Source organism: Theobroma cacao, chromosome 2 (genome assembly GCF_053813885.1).
Source record: "Theobroma cacao isolate CCN51 chromosome 2, ASM5381388v1, whole genome shotgun sequence".
Taxonomy (NCBI): Eukaryota; Viridiplantae; Streptophyta; class Magnoliopsida; order Malvales; family Malvaceae; genus Theobroma; species Theobroma cacao.
In genome coordinates, this window is record NC_142640.1 from 9,963,487 (window position 1) to 9,984,009 (window position 20,523).

The window sequence follows — 20,523 nt, forward strand, 5'->3', positions numbered from 1 at the left end:
TTAATTTCAGTATAATTTGGAGTAAAAGGGTAAAATGGTAATTTTGCCACCCGGAATAAAAAATTTAATTTTTGAAAGGATTTTGATCAAATTTACTTATTTGGAGTGTGAAATGAGTATGAGGAGTGAAAATTATGCATTATGGCAAATTTTCAATTTTTGGGGTAAAAATATAATTTTTGAAAAGTTTAGGGGCAAAAGTGTAATTTTAAAAAATTTGCTCCACCAAAACTTTGGAAAAATCTGGAAATTTCACTTAAGACTTGGATAAGTCAAAGGGAATGCATGGTGGAAAAAGTAGGACAAGTGGATGGCTAGAAAAAAAAATGAATTAATAAAATATTTAAAATATGAATAAAATAATATTATTTCATTAAACAATAAAAAGGCATAAAAAAATCAGCCCATAACCCATTCTTCTTCTTCAACATTCGGCCAAGCAAGAAACAAGAGAGAGAAAGGAGAAAATAAAACTCTAGCCAAGAAATTTAAAGAGAAAATAGGTGGAAATTTAAAAATCAAGAAAAAAAAGGTAACATTTCTTAAATTTGTCTTGTGCTTTACCTTTCCCATGCATTTCCCATCATTTTTCATGGTTGAATCATGTGATTTGAGGATGATTTCAATTCTGGTCATATGGGTTTAGAGAGAGAAAGTTGTTAGATAAATTTGATTTTGAGCTATGATAGTGTTTAGTGTTAGTTTAGCATGTTTATGAGTAAAACAACAAGAAAAATATTTATCTTCTCCATGAATTTCTCTAGGCCGAATCTAGCCAATGGTATGTGAGGATGAGGTTGACTTTATTTTAAGAGAATTGGGTGGAAAAACGATGAATTATGAGGTTGGAAATTAAATGGGAATTTTTGGTGCAATAAATTGAAATTTTTACCCACTAGGGGTAAAAGCGTAGTTTATAGTTCGGACTGATAAATTGGACCAAATTCACAGTCATTGAGGTATTGTGGATATAATTGGATAATTAAAATTGAAATGGATGGAATTAGAATCGAATTGGGGATTTTAGGACTTTACACCGTGTATAGGCGAGTTAGGTCAGACACCGTAATTAAGTGATTGTTTAAACATTTCAAATCCTATCTAGTGCATATGCATGGATAAGAGCCTGAAATAATTTATGATAAATTGACACAATTTATTGAATTTTGTGTCATAGATTATGGATAGGTGGTGAGTTAATTGTTTCAGGTAAGAGACTGCACCCGAGGGCGGAAGATAGGAGTATTTCTACTCCTAATATTGTAAGTAAATTTATTATCGTCTTAATTATCTAGAGTAGTTTTATACAACTGTGTGATTTTATGGAAAATGGGTTTAAATGGTAAATTGCTATGTTTTAAGAGAAATTGTAATTTTATAAAATGATTTTATAAATTTCTGGAAAATCGAATATTGGTTTTGAAAATAGAGTAATTGGAGACTGCCTGCTTGTGCTGTAAATTTATGGTTTTGAATTGAATGGCTTATGACAATAAATGAGCATGAATGGCTAAACTAATTTTGGTGTTATAATTATTTATACTGTGTATTCAGCCTTGAGAGGCTAGGTTGCGATAAATTGCCATGTCATGCTAGAATGAATTTTATTGATTGGTGGATTATATATTAATTATTTACTGCAGAGGGGGTTCCGTGGACCAGCCTATTAGAGGGGCACGGTAAACTCCATTATATTATTACTTGGAACGGAGAGGCGCGTAGGGTATCTCCTAGGGTAAAGCTTAGGGTTCACTTCACGCCAAACCACCACGTGAAGTGGAACTCAGCCAACGCCAAGGAACGGTTGTATTTTTCTCAAATTAAAAATATATTTTAAGTGTATACAAAATTTTAACAGCCTTGGTGGACTCGGTTGGATGCCCTGCGCAAGGTATCGCCGAGTATGAGTTTTGGCACGAGCCAAAGTTTTAAGAAATTCATAAGCCAAGTTGATTACTCGATTTATATGGATTGATTTTATTTGGTTGAAATGAACTGAAAGGTAATGAAATTACAGTATGATGACTTATTTTAATTGTCTCTATTTACTCGGCTTTAGATACTTTAGATGGTATCTGTTTACTCACTGGGATTATAAAATCTCACCCCTTCTTCCTATACATTTTTCAGGCTCAAGACAGTTTGTAGATAGTCGAGTAGGACGAGAACTAAGCTCTAAACTGCATTATAGAAAGTAAGAGTTCACAGTCTTACATCCTCTTGGTCAATTGGAGCTCACGTGTCATTGCAGACCAAAACTTATATTTTGGTTATTTGTATTTCTATTCATACAATTTTTACTTTACTTTCATGTGCGAAAAATTATTTACGAATATTTCTATAAAAATTTATTTTATGAGAAAATAGAATATTTTATTTATTATTTTTGAATAGTACTAGTTGTCAACAATTTGCTTTCAAATGAACGTTTTAGATACTTAATTGTTTTTAAATCATTAAATATATATTTTTTGCTTACCTACTACATTTTTAGCAAGTTTTGAGATTTTTGACGAAAAATTACGAAAATACCCTTGTGAGCCAGAAAATAATATTTTTTTGTTCTTATTTAAAAATGACTTATGATTTTTTTTGAAATGCGAGATTTAATAACTGTTACTCACCTGGGAGATGCGGAAGTTGATGCTAAGCCTTGCGGGGTTTCAATCGGCATTCGAGGTGAAGAACGTCTGTCGAGGCCTCGCGGCGGTTGTCACGGGCCCGATGGGGAGTTCCAGGTCGTGACATGGCTGCTTTTATTTTATGGGCTTTTCTCTTCTTAATTTTTTATGGGATTACACTTCAAATAGTGTAATTAAATGAAGCGTATTAAGAGTAATATGATGAATTTAGTTACATAAGAAAAAATGCAGCTAAAATTTTATAGTAAAAGGGTAAAAATGTTGTAGTGTTAGCATACTAAAATAACATGTGAGAAAAAGGGGGAACAAAGGAAGCGAAGCTTCTAAATATCTTTTGGAGAATCATGAAAATTACATTTCACGACATGCATGAGAAAGTTATAAATGAAGGTTCTAGAGAATTTGAGGGCTGTTTTATTTTATTTTAAAATATTTTTAAAATTTTAATGGGTACTTACTACATAAAAATATGTACTCGCCTTCCAAGTGGACATTATGTTTCGCAATCATATGATCTTAGCAACACAAGTCTAGATTTTTGAATTTAAGTAATGTATTAATATGAATATATGATGATATACGGTTGGCTCAGTCCTTGGGCTGTTATATTTGTCATGACTGACTTGAACTAATGTGATGGAAGCAAAGATATTTCTTTTGGCAAATAATGGGAGTAGGACTTATAGGAGGTCAGACCATTTTGATTTTTTCCTTGTTTGCCAATTTCCCCTTTGTAATTTTCATCTAGAATTGAATTTTTTCAAATTGGAAATTCATATCATTTTGCACTCACAGTGGATTGCTATCATTTGGACTCATAAAACTAAATACTTTTAGTTTGATGAGAATTTGATTTATTGTATCTTGAAACTAAAAATAACTTCATCTACACCAAAACTATAAATTCATTACTTTAAATATTTTTGGGATTTGTTTTATACTGAAAAACATACCAAATAAGGCATTAAAAATGTAAATCCAATCAAGATAGTTAAATATAAATTTTGAAACAACAAATGCACCCTAATTTTAAGACCATGATCAACCTTAAAATCGAATTTATTCTCCAAAAATATTCGCCATTCATTAGCTATCAATGATATAACGTGGACCTTCAAAATGTTTTGCATCGACAAATAGTAGCATTCCCAAAAGTAATTGATAACTCTATTTTATAAAGTTATTTTGTCACATTTTGGGTGCATAAATAGCTAAGTCTTGAAGACTTTATGTTCGAAATTAAGTATTTTAGTTATTTTCTTAGTTAAGTTCAATGCATAATGAGTAGTTTAGGTTAAGTTATTTTAATTTAATTTTATATTAAATTACTTTAAATTACTTTCAATTTGGTTATTGCTGATCTCTTTTATTGTTTTTGTAGAAAATTTGATGAAAAGATCTTATTTGGTGATAATCTATGTAAGAATAGTGATAGCTTTGTTCGTACATGCTATACTATTTCAAGAATAATTCTCGCTACAAAAGTTTAATTGACATGATTCTTGAGCTATTGGAAAGCTAAGAGACATGAATAAAACCTTCATGTTTACCTTTTCCTAGTTTGGATCAGATCAAGATGAAAATTTTGTTAGAAGAGGTTGGACTGCTATAGTTTTTGCACAACATAACATGAGAAAACAAAGGCTGTAGCCTTGGAGAGAAGGAGGTTGCGGCACCCTTGATGCCCAAGCTCCCATACAAGGACCAGAGAGGATAGCGCCTCGGGGCTGGTGAAGGAAGACTGCAGCACCCTAGAAGAATTTAGCTCCCACAGTACCACCCGAGAAAAGGGCACCACAGTGTCCAAGGAGAAAAGCCGTGGCGCCAGGTTACGATATTTACGCTTTCCTTTTATGAATTTTGACAGAATTAGGTCTTTGTAAAGGCTATAAAAATGCAACTTTGAGGCAATCAAAGAGGATGTCAAAAGCGACTACAAAACAATCAAGAAAGCAAGCAAGATTGAATATTGGAGATCTAACAAATCTTTAGTTTTTGTTCTTCTCTTTTTATTCTTTGTTTTTCTTGAATTGTTACAATGGCTAAATTTCTTTACATTATGTTTTTATCTTTAGTTATAAACTAATTAACCTTTTTTAGGATATGATTGAACTTAACATATAGTTTGAATTTTTTATCTATCTTTTGCTTATTTTCAGTGGAATCTGAGTTCTTTTGTCCAATTATGTGTTTAATGCTTCTAATTGCTTGATCACCAATTAGATTAACTTGGATATCTATATACAACTTAATGAAGGGAGTTTAGATTAGGCCATGAATAGAATAGCATGTGTTCAAATTCACTTAGTTGATTAGGTTATTTGATTTGCATATATGATAGACATATACTTTTGAGTTACATGTAGCCAAGATTAGAGTACAAACTTAATGAATATTTCTTCAATTAAATTTACATAGACATATAGTAAATTTATTGGAAGAGATATTTTTATAAGCACCTTGACAGAGACTTATAAATAACTTAAAACTCTAGGTTAGCAACTCAATCCATTGAAGTAAGTTTAGAGAAAAAAAGAGGATTCAGATGAAGTGTTGAGAGATATCATAGTTTTATTCCTCATCTATTAGGGAAGACACAATTATAGTTTCATCCATATTCATCTTATATTATATGAATTGATTAATCATTCTTTTAATTTCACGTCATTGTTTAATAATAGATCAATCGCGTCCACCATTTGATAACTATTGAAACAACTCAAAAGGAATTCTTTAATGGTTGCATCTTTTGTCATCTACTTAGCCTCCAATTTTTCCCATAATTCCTTTAGTATTTCACCAATATATGATAAAATTATCAAATTTTTATAGAACTTTTTTATAGTAAAATAGTTTAGTAAAATTTTGGAGAAATATTAAAGAATAAGGAGAGATTGTATGGATGTTGTTTTCTATCTCTTTTGAACGAGAGGAATCCCTATTTAAAGATAATTAAGTATATATATTTCTTACATATATAATTGTCTATTTCCCACAAATAAATCTGTTGGCACAATTAAGAGTTAATTAACAACCATTTAATTCTAAATTTTAATTAAAATTAAAATAATTTATTATTTAATCAAGTGTCAAGTGTCTTTGTTAAATAATAATATATATTAATTATATATTATTAATTTAATTTAATTAGAAGATCATGCAAGGCTTAAAAAAACCTGGTCATACTCGAACTTGCATTTGAAGTCACTTTTAAAAAAATACTCTTTTAAATTATTGTTTGTTGTAGTGTATCAAAATGTTTATTGTTGTGGAGTTACGGAAGCGATGACAACATATGTTTAGTACATAAATTTTTTAAATACTTTTTTAAATTATTGTTTGTTGTAGTGTATCAAAATGTTTATTGTTATGTAGTTACAGAAGTGATGATGACATATGTTTAGTACATACTTTTTTGAAAATGGCTAAGCCACACTAAACTTTTCGAAACTATGCTAGGTTCAAGTGGTCCACAATGTGCAGTTCTGCGTATGGCAAACTCAGAGTTGAGTAAATGAAGACTCGATTGTTTCATGCTACCTTGACATCTAACTAACCTATACTCACATGTATAAAAAATAGACAATTACCTAATCTTATATAAATTGATTAATCATTCTTTCAATTTCACGTCGTTGTTTAATAATAGATCAACCGCGCTAACCACTTGATAACGATTGAAACAACTCACAAGGAATTCTTTAATGGTTGCATCTTTGGTCATCTATTGGGCCTCCAATTTTTTCCATAATTCTTTTGTAGTAGTCTCATTCTAATATTATCAAAAAAGCCATTAAACAGACTATTCAAAATATGACCCTTGCACATATAACCTATATTATCCAATTTTTGCCTTTCTGAAGTTGCAGCAACCGATTCATTAAATCTTTTGGCCTAGGAATAGTCAGTATGTAGGCAACATTCAAAGTTGAAAGTAAGAAGTGCATCTTTTTTTTCCATTTTGAAAATTGTCACCATCAAATTAATCTAATTTCACAAAACCAGAAGCTGATTCCTTTAGTGTTCCACTTGTAGCAACCATTATTAAACTGAAAATAAAACTTTAAGATTGTTACAATACAACACTGCAAACACAAAGAATCAATAGAATGGCTCCAAGGCATGTATCAATGTTACTGTTCTTAAGATTTTATTCACCCTCACTAATAATGTGCAAAAAGATTATAGATGATAAACCTCAAAAATACAATGAAACCTAGTAATTGGTTGTGTTTTGCACAAACGAAACCAACCTACTAAGTATTTCACCAATATAAGGCAAAATTATCAAATTTTTATAGAACTCTTTTAAATTATTGTTTGTTGTAGTGTATCAAAATATTTATTGTTGTGGAGTTATGGAAGCGATAACGACATACATTTAGTACATAAATTTTTAAAATACTCTTTTATATTATTATTTGTAAATTTTTTACATACCCTTTTAAATTATTGTTTGTTGTAGTGTATCAAAATGTTTATTATTATGGAGTTACGGAAGCGATGACGACATATGTTTAGTACATAAATAATTGCATTCTTTTCTGGAAATGGCTAAGCCATGCTAAACTTTTCGAAACTGTGCTGGGTTCAAGCGGTCAACAATGTGCAGTTCTGCTTATGGCAAACTCAGAGTTAAGTAAATGAAGACTCGTTCGTCTCATGCTGCCCTGACATCTAACTAGCTTATATGCACTTGTATAAAAAAGGACAGGTATCCAATCTTCGACGTAAAGAAAAGTTGGTTCCACCTAATAGTCTTTCAATTCTCCCCATCTAACCATTTGTTTTATTATTATTTACGTTAAAAGGTATAATTTTCAATTATATTTTTGGGTAGTCTCAAATTTAAACCTTATAAATTATATATTTCTTAAAAAGAAATCAAATAAAATATTGCTCTGCACATATATATATATATATATATATATATATGTGTGTAATTTTAATTTTTGTATTATAACCTTTTTCGTTAAATTATTACATTGGGAGTACCTTTAACCATTCATGCTTTGTATTTTATGAAAATTGTTTACGTAAATTTCAACACATAGTATTGCAATATTTACCATTTAATTTAATTTAATAAGATACATAAAGTAGCAAAAAATATCATAAATAAAATAGAAAATAACAATTAAAATCATTATTATTATTATTTTTCGAAATTATTAAGGATCATTTTTCTCAAAAAAGAAAAATGCCTAATATTTTAGGTACCGTACGTCGGCAAGGGGAATGTGATGGGACCAAGGTCTTGACAGACCGTACATGTTAAAGCCTGGTAACAGCCCAATACCCAACTTCTCTAGTAAGGTAGCACCGACTTGGGTTTCGAAATGGTGGGCCAGGCTAGAGGATGTACTATTAATACATGTAGTATTTGCTTTCGTGCTTTTGTGTTTTTTTATCCTTACTCGTATGATGGTTCGGTACACATACCATAAATTTTAATTTCTCTCAACACATTTTATCCGATTTTAATTGTCCAAAGAGCTAGTAACTATTAATTTATTTTGTCTTGTGTTTTATTTCCATTTTTACAAAAGATGAAATGCGGGACATATATGTCATTTTTCCTTTAATGCCGTAGAGGAGTGCAAATTATTAAAATAATTAGATCGGCTCTAGATCTTCTAAAATTGAAAAAATCAAACTTCTTCTAAATACAAATCAAAACTGAATCGAAAAATGTTGATAATCAAAAATCAAAAATCGAACTTATGAAAAAAAATATTAAAATTAGATATATGTTAAAAATGAAGATTTGGTCGGTGTATACCAGCAAGTGAAATTTTACGCTCAGTCTGGTATCTCTCTCCAAAACTCCTTCAATAAACTCATGTTCCCTCTTTCCTGGACAAAAATAACCCCACCATTCTCAATACAAACCAAAAAACATCTTCCAATCAGCTTCCTAACACAAAGCAACAGCAAAACAAAACAGAAACCTTATTAAAGCAATCCTCATTCAATAAAATCAACACCTTGATCTGCACCTCCTTTCATTAACCACAAGCACCACTAGGTAATATCAACAAAAAGAAGAAAAAATTGACCCAGTGGGCAGATCATCAAAGGCCAGAAGAAAAGGAATCAGAGAAAAGTTGGGTAGTGATCTCACCTTTTAGTCCTAGCTCTAGCAGGCCCATCCGCCAGTGTGTTGGCTTCCCGATTAATGTGAGTGATAGTTGACTCACAAACGCTGGTTTTAAGGGCCTCAATACTATTGGAAATGTTTTTCATGCGCCATGGGACAGAGGTTTGATCCATAACAAAGGAGATAACATTTTTTGAGTCGTTTTTAATGTGGAGAGAACAAGAGGCCCATGGAAAGGAGAGAAAGAGAGAGATGCCCTCCTTGATTGGCAAGGAATTCTGCGAAGTTCAAGTCTTCAATGCCGGTTGGGAAAGAGAAAAGTCCCTTGATGAATCCATCATGATCTCTTATTGCACCTTCTATGCCTGTCGGCCCTGGTTTACCAAGGACTAAACCATCCACGTTAAGTTTCAAGGAACTAGGAGGGGGTCTCTCCCATTTTATATTGATGACAGTTTTGGTTTTCTTTTTCTTAAAGGTGATTCGACTAGGCCCAAGGGGGAAATGGGCTGTCGAGATGTGGTTGAAAGGCCATTTAGCTTTACACTAGTGTGCCAACCTTACTAAAATAATATCCTTGAGTTTTATCAGTGTCGAGGTGCTTCCCTTGAAATAAAATTTCGTTCTTACAAAGCCACAATGACCAAATAAGGGAAAAGAAAAGCCTATTCCAAATCTCAGCGGCGCCTGAAAGAGGGATGGTGTGCTGCCATGCGACAAAGAAGTTGGTAGCGTCACTAGGATGGACCCATTTGAGTCCCCAAAGACTGCAGTTGTTCATCCATATTTTCCAAGCAACAAGGCAAGTGAAAAAGAGGTGTGAAAGGGTTTCAATCTTGGTGCTACACGTTGTGCAGAGAACGGCATTAGCCTCAAGGAGACCTCTTCTGTGGAGCTCATACTTGGTAGCGATTTTGCCATGATAACCTACCAGGTGAAAATAAAAACTTTTGAGGGGGCAAAGCATTTTCGAAGTTGCGTCCAGACAACTTGGGTTCTCCACATTCCACCTAATAGAGCTTAATAAAGGAGGATGGCGAATAGGGTCCATTCGTAGTTTGTTTCCAAATAGTCCTGTCAGAATAAAAAAGATGAGGTTGGGTTGTTCTAACGTATTCAAGAAATGAGTTCCATTGGCCAAGTTCCTAGTTGAAGGGTCTGTGCCTGAGTTGAAAGAACTACTACTTCCACAAGTTAGCCTCCCAAGAGCAACAAGTTACCTTCACACCTAAACTTTAGTTATAATATAAATTAGAATTCCTTTGAAAAAAAATTTGTGTAATCAATAAAAATATCCCGTTTTATATAGTATTTTCTATCTAGGTTAATTTGGTTGACAATTTTTCAATCAAAAATTAAATTGATTAAACCGTTGTAATCGAACATATTTAACTAAAATAACAAAACAAAAAAAACTGAACTTACATCAATTCAATTCAATTTTTCGATCCGATTTGAATTTACACACCTTCTTTTAGTGATGTTAATTGAAAAATTAAGAGAAGAAATGGTGAGGTAATAAAGTGTAAATAAATGGACAAAATTAAAATATTTTAGAGATATCTCAAATAGTCGTTGCATACGTAAAATCAAAACTTGGTTAACATTAATATATGAAGGTAGTGGCAATTAACAATTATATTGACAATTAAATACTCCAACTGCTCAATAACTTTTAAAAAAACAAACCAAACAGGCTAATATATTTTTGAAAAGAAAGAATAAAATACAATAGGTGAAAATCTTATCTGAAAGTTTCATTTTGGTCAACTGTACGCTGCAAAACACGTGTGAAAGGGTAACACAGATCCAGAAACGTCAAAAACGTTGGAAACCGGCGGCCAAACAAAGGAGTTTCCATCACTTTCGGTTTCGTTGGATGATAGAAATAAGAAACAGCCCACCGTCGGTAACACTGCTTTACGTGTGAATGTTGTATGTATTCTTTTTCTTCCATATGACATAACCACAAGTGGACTTTTTACATATTTTTTTTTTCAAAACTTGCGGTTTGTTTTATTATCCTTGTCAAGAATCTCTCGGCATATTGTATTTCTGATGAAACTGAATCAATAAACTTACAGATCCCAGATTCTTGTTAACGTGAAAAGAATCTCTTTAACAAGTAAGTTGAATCTCTCTGGCTTTTGCTTTCACCTTCTTTTTCCAATTGAGTGCTATCCATGTCTCGTAGACAAAAAATTTTTTTCTGCACTTTGGTAATGTACGGAATAATCGGAAACTCCATGCTTTTCGCTCTTCCCATAAAAGCGTGAATTATGAATGAACCTGATCTTCGGTGCTTCTGGTTAAAAGCCTTCCCTATTCATAACAAATACTATTAGCATTTTGTGATTGCGTGATGAATGTCAACCTTTTGATTGCTGGCTTCGGCTTGCCACGCTGCATCCAGAAGAGGTGATTAAGTTTGGTGAAATAGTTCATACTCAACAATAACTGATTCTACTGTGAGAGTGATGAGGTATTTGATTTTGACTTCTATCCTATGAGATTGTGGAGTTGGATTCATACTGGGATTGTAGAATTTCCTATATTTTTAATTTTTCTGATTAGATAAGAATGATTTGTAAAAGTGCCCTGGAAATTCTTATTAAATAGTAGAGTAGGGAAATTGATGTGTGGTCCTGTGCAAATATAACTAGAATAGGTTCCTTAAATACTACACGGGGGGGATTATAAATGCTTGACCTTTTTTTTGTAGACAGATCATGATCGTTGGATAGTAAGCAGCTTTATTTCCAAGTAGCTGTACGAGGCATTTCATAGAAAGCAATTATGGTGTTCCCTGATGAGGCTTCTCAAAGGCTTGAGGTTTTATTATTCAACTTTTTTATTCCTCTAACTAAGAAAATTAGCTGGACAACGAACTCCATTGAATCTGATAAGCATTTGCTTTCATATAGGGGAAGTATGCAGCAATGGTTGTGTGTTGGCTTCTTGGAAATGGCTGCCTCTTTTCCTGGAATAGTATGCTTACAATAGAAGATTACTATGGTTATTTGTTCCCGGTAATTTTTTGATATCCTAATTTTACACTCTTTTGTTGACTTTTCTAATTATTTCTCATGGTTGTGGTACTGTGATGGTCTGCCATGGTTATAAAAATGCACACCTTTAATCTACGATAGAGAATCGTCAAAAGATTGCAGCTTGAACAGAGTTTTGTTGCCACTCCGCAGTCTGTAGCAAAATCATCAAATTAACACATCTAGCCCAGAATAAATCATTGACATTTAAACAAGTTTTTATATCTTGTCATTTGAAAACATTGTCAATGGCCAATGTCAGACTTTTATTAAATTCGTAAATCAGCATTTAGGTTCTTCAGGAGACCTTAATAACAGAAAGCCAGGGAATGCTGTTGTACTTTCATCAAGCACTTTGTCAATCTGCACACAAAATTTGCAAATGGGTTTGATGCCCCAGCCTTGTTACATTTAGTTTATTCAAACAAGGAGTTTTTCAATTGATTGCAAATTGTCTGATTGTATCCTGATTCTCGGCTGGTGATCTATAATTACTATCATTGTTCTTAAATATCGTAATCTATATGCTTTATAATGCATTACATTTCTTCCATCTAACTGTTAAATTCTAAATTTTGCAACTCATGCTTCTTCATCTTGCAGAACACTTCCACTCTCCAGAGTTGCTTTGCTTTACTTTAGCTGAAAGGATGCTTGGTGATATTTGTAATTGCTCTTCTCATTTAACCCAGTTTCTTTTCCCTAGTGCAGCATTATCACCCCTCAAGGGTCCTTACTCTTGTTTATCAGCCATTTGCACTTGGAACACTTGCAATACTGGCTTACAATGAGGCAAAAATAAACACAAGAAGAAGGAATCTATTTGGATATATCCTGTTTTTCTTAAGTTCCCTGGCCGTTCTAATTGTAAGTATTGTTCATAGAGTTCATTCTTTTGATCCTTCAGTTCTCCTAACATTCATTTTGCATAACAAAAGATGTATCATACAGGTATCATGGTACATGATAGGTTTACATTGAGAATGGCAGTTGAAGCACTCCTCATGCTCCTAAACTTTTTCATATGTTCTTTTTTCATTAACTCAAAGTTATATAATTTGAGAAGACTGTGATTTCTCTCCTCTACTTTTTATATAGTTGGATTTAGCTACTTCTGGAAAAGGAGGAATTGGAACTTTCATCGGAATTTGTGTTGTCAGTGGTGCCTTTGGGGTTGCAGATGCTCATGTGCAAGGTGGAATGATTGGAGATCTCTCCTACATGAACCCTGAATTTATTCAAGTCAGTATGAGGGATTGACATTTTTACATGTTAATGAACTCTCCTTTCTCCTCATTATCTGATGACTAACCTTTATGATATTTTCGTCCTTGTATTTTTTGAATTCTTCAGTCATTTGTCGCTGGTTTGGCTGCATCAGGGGTTATAACCTCTGGTTTGAGGTTAATCACAAAAGCAGCATTTGAGAATTCGCAGGATGGTCTTCGCAACGGAGCCAGTATGTTCAAATTGCCTTATGTTTTATGCCCTATCACAAAGGAAGAGAAAAGAAAATCCATCTTTGCTGTTGTAATGCCATTAGTATTTTTGTTAATTATAGCCTAAAGATCTGAAATTGAATTAAGCTTGACTATTAATCAACTTGCAAGTCATTAGTGTCATTTTCTTGTGCCTGTTGTTTCATAATTTTACTGATCTCCATTAACCATTGTATTGGGACAGTGATGAGTAATTTGTGTTATAGAATGCTTCCTACCATTCTCTATGGCATCATAAAATAAAGAATAAAAGATAACTCACTTTAAAGTCCATGGTTTAATTTCAAATTATCATTCAATAAATGCTGAACGTTTAGGAGAGCACGTCTAGAATTATAGGTGGTTTTTTTGGTATAGGATTGGTCAGTCCGGATGATGCAGTATCTCAAACATGGTTACAGCTTGAAATGCTTTATGCTGTTATGATATCTTGCATTTCTTGTTATTGCAATTGACTGAAAAATGCACTGTTGGCCTTTATTCCTTCTTTATTTTGTACTTGTCTTGGGGATTCATCTCAATTTGGTTTACTAGAGACTAATTTTATTTTTTCTGTATCTAACCCCACCCCTGTGCAGTTCTATTCTTTGCCATCTCTGCATTTTTTGAGCTTCTCTGTGTTCTTCTCTATGCATATGTGTTCCCAAAATTACCCATTGTCAAGTACTACCGCTCCAAGGCAGCCTCTGAAGGATCTAAAACTGTTGCAGCTGACCTGGCTGCTGGTGGCATCCAAACATTGCCCCAAACTGTATGTCCTTTTGCCTAGTGTCATACATAAAATGCTCCTTGTAATTCTCAATTCAGAATTTTATAACAATCGATGTCTTCCTGTAGGCTGAGGAAGACCAAAAACACCAGGAAAGGCTGAGCAACAAAAAGTTACTGCTTGAGAACATTGATTATGCTCTTGACATGTTCCTGATATATGTGCTAACGTTGTCTATTTTTCCGGGATTTTTGTCTGAAGATACTGGAAAGCACAGTTTAGGCACTTGGTAAGTTTTTGTTTGTGACATTGCTATTCTTTCTAAGCGTGTAATATGTACTTACACTCGTGACATTTCAGGTATGCGCTTGTTTTGATAGCAATGTACAATGTATGGGATCTTATTGGGAGATACATTCCACTAGTGAAATTCTTGAAGCTGGAATCAAGGAGAGGTCTGACAACAGTGATACTTTTTCGTTTCTTGCTCATCCCAGCATTTTATTTCACAGCTAAATACGGTGACCAAGGCTGGATGATCATGCTAACATGCTTTTTGGGCTTAACTAATGGTTACCTCACTGTCTGCGTTCTTACTTCTGCACCCAAGGGCTATAAGGTTTGTAGCCTATTGCTATTAATTGAAACATGCCAACTTCTGAAACTTGTAGACAGTTTTCTAATTAAAACTTAAATGGAATCTGGTTTTTGCAGGGACCAGAGCAGAATGCACTGGGAAATTTGCTTGTTTTGTTTCTCATAGGCGGCATCTTCGCAGGGGTCACACTTGACTGGTTATGGCTCATAGGCAAGGGATGGTAAACTTAGGTTCTAAAGCTGGTATTAAGAATGAAAGACCACATTTCTCATTTGAACGGATGGTGAAATTCGAAATACTGATTCATCTATTCAAACTCGGTGACATGGTGAAATTGTTCAATAGTTGAAGACTCTACAAGCAGCGATGCTTAAATTTCGTATTCAGATAGAGATAGTGCCAAATTCATATTGCTTTGTAAATTTTCTCAACTTCATGTTCATTGTCTTCTATATATTAATCATTTCATAATTGCAGTGAAGAGGACTCAAGAAGCCCGTATTTGCAAGGCTCAAGGCTGTTTCAGGTATTTTAGTTATTTTGGTGAGAGTGTACTGGACTTTTTGGGTCCCAATGGTTGGGATGGCTTGGGGCAAAGGAATCCTTTGCCGTCTGTCTTCTACTGGCAAGCCCAAAGCCATCTTGGCGTGGAATCAACAGCATGACCCCAATTGGTAGACTCCCAACACGTTTTGAAACGGGCTTTATTCTACATCTACCAAACTTGCTAACTGAGCATTCAGAAATCAAGAAAATTCTGACACAACACACGGTACAGGTAGCCCACCAACTGTTGTCGTCTACTATGAGCATTTGAAGGCGTAAACTCGTGCGTCAACTCAATCTGGTACCTACCATGGAAGCTACAATTTTGGATTAATTATAATTATAGGTAAATTTTTATTTCATATTTAAACTTTAAAAACTCGTAATTTATTTTTATCTATTAATATTGCACATGAGACTAAAACTATTAGTCAAAAAGAAATAAGGACGCCCATGACTGGGTATGGTGATATATTAAAGCAGAAAAAAGGAGATCAAGCTACTGGGAACAATGACAGAACGGCAGGGCAGATGGAAGGGGCCTAGAGAAGGATGGGTTAAAGTAAATATTGATTGAGCATTTCATGATAATCCTCCTAGAGCTGCTAGCTACTGGAATTGACATTAGGGACACTAAGGGTATTGGATTAAGTGGGGTTGATAAACAAATTAATGCAGGCTCAAGCATAGAAACTGAGGCAATGGCTATGGCAGGACTCAGGTTGGCAAAGCATGAAAAATTTTCAAATGACTCTGGTAGAAACTGATTCAAAGGTGTTATACAAATGTATAAACATAAAAGATGTAAATAGGAATTACTCAGATTGCAAGATTCAAGCATTGGTGTTAGATATTAAGGCGTAGTTGAATAGTTCTGAAGATGTTGCGTTCCAAGGAAAGCAAATGCGACTGCCAATTGGGCAGCCACCCAATCAAATAAGAGGATGTGCTCGTCCAATTGGGTTGAAGAGCCTCAGTACATTGAAATTGGGAGGGGACTCAGGGGGCATAGAGATAGAGATAGAAGATTGAAATTGACAGATTTGGCGTCACAGGTCGGATCGAGCTGTTTTCAGCCTCTTTCGATGGCGTTATGCCAACAGCGACGCGTCTCTGCGATTCTCTTCTTCTATCTCCGTTACTCTCTTTGCCAGAGCTGCAATTTAAAATCAAAAGTAAAAGGCCACTACTTTTTCAAAATGAGAAATTTAATTCCTGTAAAATAATTTTTAAAAATTAAGTACTGCATTTTTTTAAATTAACAGTATCAGTCTTATGTGTTAAAAATTTTCTATCATCTATAATAATATAACGTTTGTCTGTGTTTACGTGATATTTTATTACTGATATGATATTAAATATGATGATATGATAATGTAACATTTCACGAATGATGCTACATTAGTGTTGATATGATGTAACCAAGTACCGATATGAATTTTATAAGTGTAGATATGAAATTATTCAGTGTGAAGTAATGATTTTAAATGAAATTGGAAAAGAAACAGATAAAAAATACAAATAAGTTTCTAAGATTTAAGAAAAGAGTGTTGTGAGGCATAAAAGATTTGAATATTTATTCTCTATAATTTAAAACCGTGAAAAGAATATTGTGAAATAGATAAAAAAAAAATTACATCAACATATTTAATGTAACATCAGGAAAAAAAATGTCATCAACATAAAAAACACAATAATTTTAATGTTGTTAACAATTAGACTAACATTGTTAATTTTCAAAAACATAGAGATTCGATTTTTACAAATTAGTGTAGAGAAATAAATCTACTACTTTGATAAAGAATAAGAACTGATTTCATAATTTAACCGAGGCAAAATAAAAGTTTAATATCCTGTTTAATAATTTTTAAAAATTGTTTCCTTTTAAATAAATACATTTTGGAATGATAACCAACTCCAAATATTTCTAATCCATAGCCTCCATTTGAAAAAAAAAAAAAAGTTGATAAAAATCCCTTGTTGGTGTGTTGTGGCTGTCGGTAAACGGGAGCAGCATCCTTTGGAAAGTGATACTGCGTAGCGACGACATTCGACCGAAATCACTCTCTTGAACATTGTTACCTCCCATATATTTTAAACATCAATTTACAAAAACGGTCCAACTTTGGACATGATCTTTTTGTTTGTATTCGCGAAGCAGAATTTGCTCCATTATAAAAACTAATTATAAATTGAATTAAACTGGCTGTTTATGGTTTTGAAATTGATTAAAACATTTACTAGGCGACCAACATACTCAGTCATAGGGATTCCCTTCTTACTAAGTTGTTCTTGAAATTGATTCCTTCAATTAGTAAATGCTAACTGGAACAAATCTCGATTTGAAGCAGTCTTGTTTTAAGAGCCCCAAAAGGCATCTTATCTTATCTGCCTTTAAAATTATTGGTTTCAAGCACAAACGGGGCAGGCGCAAAAGGCCCTCTCTGTTTTTGTAAATGGTAAATCCAATGAATCTTCACGTTGTTATGTACTAATATAATGACTTTTACTAACCAATTACTACTATGTCATAAACAAAGTGATATTAACAAATTCAGTAAGATTGGTGAAATGAAATGAAATGGGATGAACAAATGGCAAAGGTTAATTAATATAAGTAACTATATATATATATATATATAATCTTCAAAAAAAAAACTATATATATATTTATAAAGCTGCTCCTCGTCGTCGTCCGCTACAACATGTCAAACAAATCTGAAAACGATCTGAAATTTACAGTGGGTAAAAGGACAAAAATGACCCCGCATTAGCCCCTTCTTTTAATTGTCTGATAGCTCTAAAGCTTTCACGTGAACCCCCGACAGTCTCAGAGGACTACAAAAAAAATTTAAGAGGCAATTGGCAAAAGCACAGTGCCACTCACCACCCAAGACTAACCAAACATAGAAACCAAAATGATCAGGGGTAAAACCGGGAACGTAAAAGATGCCCACGAGGGATGTGGCGATGCAGACGATTGGGCCTTTTCGAACTGCAGAGAATCAACGGCTAAGGGCATGTTCTCTTGATCTGGGCTGCACTTGGACTCGTGAGGGTGCGCACTGTACATTATGGCCCGCAGCACGGCTGAAACGGTGGGTATGTATGCCGTTTTGTTGCGTGCGAGGAGCCACGTCAGCCCCATAAGCTGACAGTCTCGGTTGAACATCTTGCTGGCTCTCTCGCTTGTGCTCCTGTCTTCCGTTCCGTTCTTGTAGTATCCACCTTTTAGCTGTAATAAACAACAACAACCAAGGGTGTTTTAGAGCTTGAGTCCTGTTGGGTTGGGTTGAAAAGTAAAGGCAGCACCGCAGCACAGAGCTGGTGGCATGGAATGGGAAAGGTGATAAGGAAGGAAATCTGAGCGAAGGGTCTAATTGTTTGCAATGTAGAAGGATAGCTCATTGGTGCACATGCCAATGTCATTGTCTTGGGTCTACCGGAATGACTTTGGTTCCTTTCATGAAACGGCAAAAAAAAAAAAGAACCCTCCTCCGCCTAAAAAGTCCACTCTCGAGCCTCTCCTTCATGTGACCATCACCAATTCACATACTATTTTGATTACAACCCAAATTTCACAAACACCAAAACTAGCTAATAATGTTAAAAACCACAACCAAAACCAACCCCCATTTCCCAATGCCCTCTAAAATTCAAAACTTGTCAAAAGGAAGAAATTTTTGCAATGCAATTCTTCCTATGTGGACCAATTATCAGGTACTATTAAATGCATCTTCATTAATTGATTCATTAATTAACAATTGGAATCTCAAAGGGCAATTATTTTCTCATGAACCAAAACGAGTTTTAAGACAACATTCCCAGAAAAAAGATCAAAAGACTCAGAGCTCAGAATTAATGCATTCCCATGAACTTTATTGTCTGATTGATAAACTAGCCACAACATAAACCAAGAAAGGAAACAACTTTCATTATTACTGCTTACCTTTTGAAGAGCACCGAGACACTTGGTACACCCAGCATAAGAAGAGTTCCGGCAATTTCTCTCCAAATTCTTCACGGCAGCTGTCGGTGTCGCGTTTCGGAACCCGGAAACATTAAACGCAGCGGGGCAACTCAAAGAACTAATCTGATGCAGCCTTATCCCACAAAAACATAGAATCGCATCGCAACTCGCGTTTGGCTGAGGAATCCGCACGCGCTTGCTTAACAATGCGTTCTGCAACGAGTTCACACACTTCTGCGAATCATCCGGCATCATGGGCTGCTCTGGCTGCTCCGATTCCGCTGGAGCCGGAGCCGACACCTCCAGAGCGTACCTGGCGTGAGCTGCGAAGAGCCAAGCTGCCAACACGGGACAGCAGCGGCTCCTGTCCAGGTTGTGGCCGCAGGCATCGCTGACGCCGCCGAATAGCTCAGCTGACAGGTCGAGCCGGCAAACCTGAGCTTCAGTTTGAACTGGAAATGCCGGGACCGTATTTGGGGATGAGTAGTCTCCCGGTTTTAAAGGCTGGTCGTGACCGGATACCGGTTGAGCTAGAAAACCGGCGAGAGAGTGATGGAACATAGTGAAAGAAACTAAAAAAATTAACGCGGGAATGAGGGTAAAGGAAACCATGTTTTTTTATCCTGTTTTTCTACGTTGATGATGAGGTTTTCAGGGTGTTTTTTGAGTAAGGAAAGAGATGGAAAAAAGTTTGCTTGGGAGTTGGGAATCGGCGTTCGAGGGTAAAAGCTAAAGAGACGACTTTTAATCTGCTCTTATAATCGTTCCTTTTATTATATTAGAGAGGAAAAAGGAAAGAGATTCAAGAGATATTCAAAAGGTAGAAGTAGCAAAGGTAGTGGTGCTTTGTGCCTCGTTGAGAGATAAGCTGTAAGCAGAGGCCTTTGAAAACTATAAGCAGGCTATGGAAAACGAAAGGTGTGAGGGAGAAGAGTGAAAGTCATGAAGAAATTGGGGTCTCCTGTCTCTCTCTCTCTCTTCAGTGTTCAACTTCAATCGGGAGGTTCCCACCTTTCTCTCCTTAGAAAATTAGAAATGACAGATTACGGATATGAGCATCCACATGAAAAGAGAGAGGATATGGCTTCAGAGATTTCTCTAGGTCCATATTGAGGAAACAAAGTAATCATTCACTAATTTATATTACTACTATATGCTCCAACTTTCTTTATTTTAATACTGGTAAATCTCGTTCTAATAGTCTAAAGTTTCAATGGAAAGGGCGAAAAAGAGATGGGTCCATTGAGAAACAGAAGAGATTCGTTTGGTTTTGGAGCTTGAAAAGAAAGGCTGTCCGTCTGAGGAATTGGCTGCTTGTGGTGTCCTTTTCCTTTTCATTCTCTATCCTCTCCTGGCTGATAGTATAGCATGATATGAAAGTGCCCCCTCCCTTTCACCTCCTGTCATTGCTT

The 20,523-nt window shown here is 34.6% G+C and overlaps 2 protein-coding genes and 2 long non-coding RNA genes across 7 annotated transcripts; 2 read left to right on the forward strand and 2 right to left on the reverse strand.

Annotated features, from left to right (window-relative positions):
• Positions 1-403: 403 nt before the first annotated feature.
• LOC148764008 (uncharacterized) lies at positions 404-2,983 on the forward strand. Its single transcript, XR_016024827.1, has 4 exons — positions 404-532; positions 1,178-1,262; positions 2,131-2,194; positions 2,605-2,983. It is a non-coding gene; the product is annotated as an uncharacterized LOC148764008 (long non-coding RNA).
• A 5,301-nt stretch (positions 2,984-8,284) lies between these two features.
• LOC148764009 (uncharacterized) lies at positions 8,285-9,135 on the reverse strand. Its single transcript, XR_016024602.1, has 2 exons — positions 8,767-9,135; positions 8,285-8,559 (listed from the first exon to the last, which is right to left on the reverse strand). It is a non-coding gene; the product is annotated as an uncharacterized LOC148764009 (long non-coding RNA).
• A 1,359-nt stretch (positions 9,136-10,494) lies between these two features.
• Positions 10,495-15,110, forward strand: LOC18608597 (equilibrative nucleotide transporter 3-like). Of its 4 annotated transcripts, none has more exons than XM_018115721.2 (11): positions 10,495-10,677; positions 10,827-10,867; positions 11,465-11,574; positions 11,667-11,771; positions 12,501-12,656; positions 12,888-13,031; positions 13,143-13,248; positions 13,867-14,039; positions 14,126-14,286; positions 14,358-14,616; positions 14,712-15,110. In XM_018115721.2, the coding sequence occupies exons 3-11, from the start codon at positions 11,539-11,541 to the stop codon at positions 14,817-14,819; spliced, it is 1,248 nt and encodes a 415-aa protein (XP_017971210.1). In that variant the 5' UTR covers positions 10,495-10,677; positions 10,827-10,867; positions 11,465-11,538; the 3' UTR covers positions 14,820-15,110. The 4 variants fall into 4 exon arrangements, with proteins under 4 accessions (XP_017971210.1, XP_017971212.1, XP_017971214.1 ...); XM_018115723.2 differs by having other exon boundaries at positions 11,469-11,574; XM_018115725.2 differs by lacking the exons at positions 10,495-10,677; positions 10,827-10,867 and adding an exon at positions 10,910-11,224.
• A 2,676-nt stretch (positions 15,111-17,786) lies between these two features.
• Positions 17,787-20,236, reverse strand: LOC18608600 (putative GPI-anchored protein At4g28100). The gene is made up of 2 exons (XM_007043386.3): positions 19,091-20,236; positions 17,787-18,376 (listed from the first exon to the last, which is right to left on the reverse strand). Exons 1-2 carry the CDS (start codon positions 19,721-19,723, stop codon positions 18,038-18,040), a joined length of 972 nt encoding a protein of 323 aa, XP_007043448.1. The 5' UTR covers positions 19,724-20,236; the 3' UTR covers positions 17,787-18,037.
• Positions 20,237-20,523: the final 287 nt, after the last annotated feature.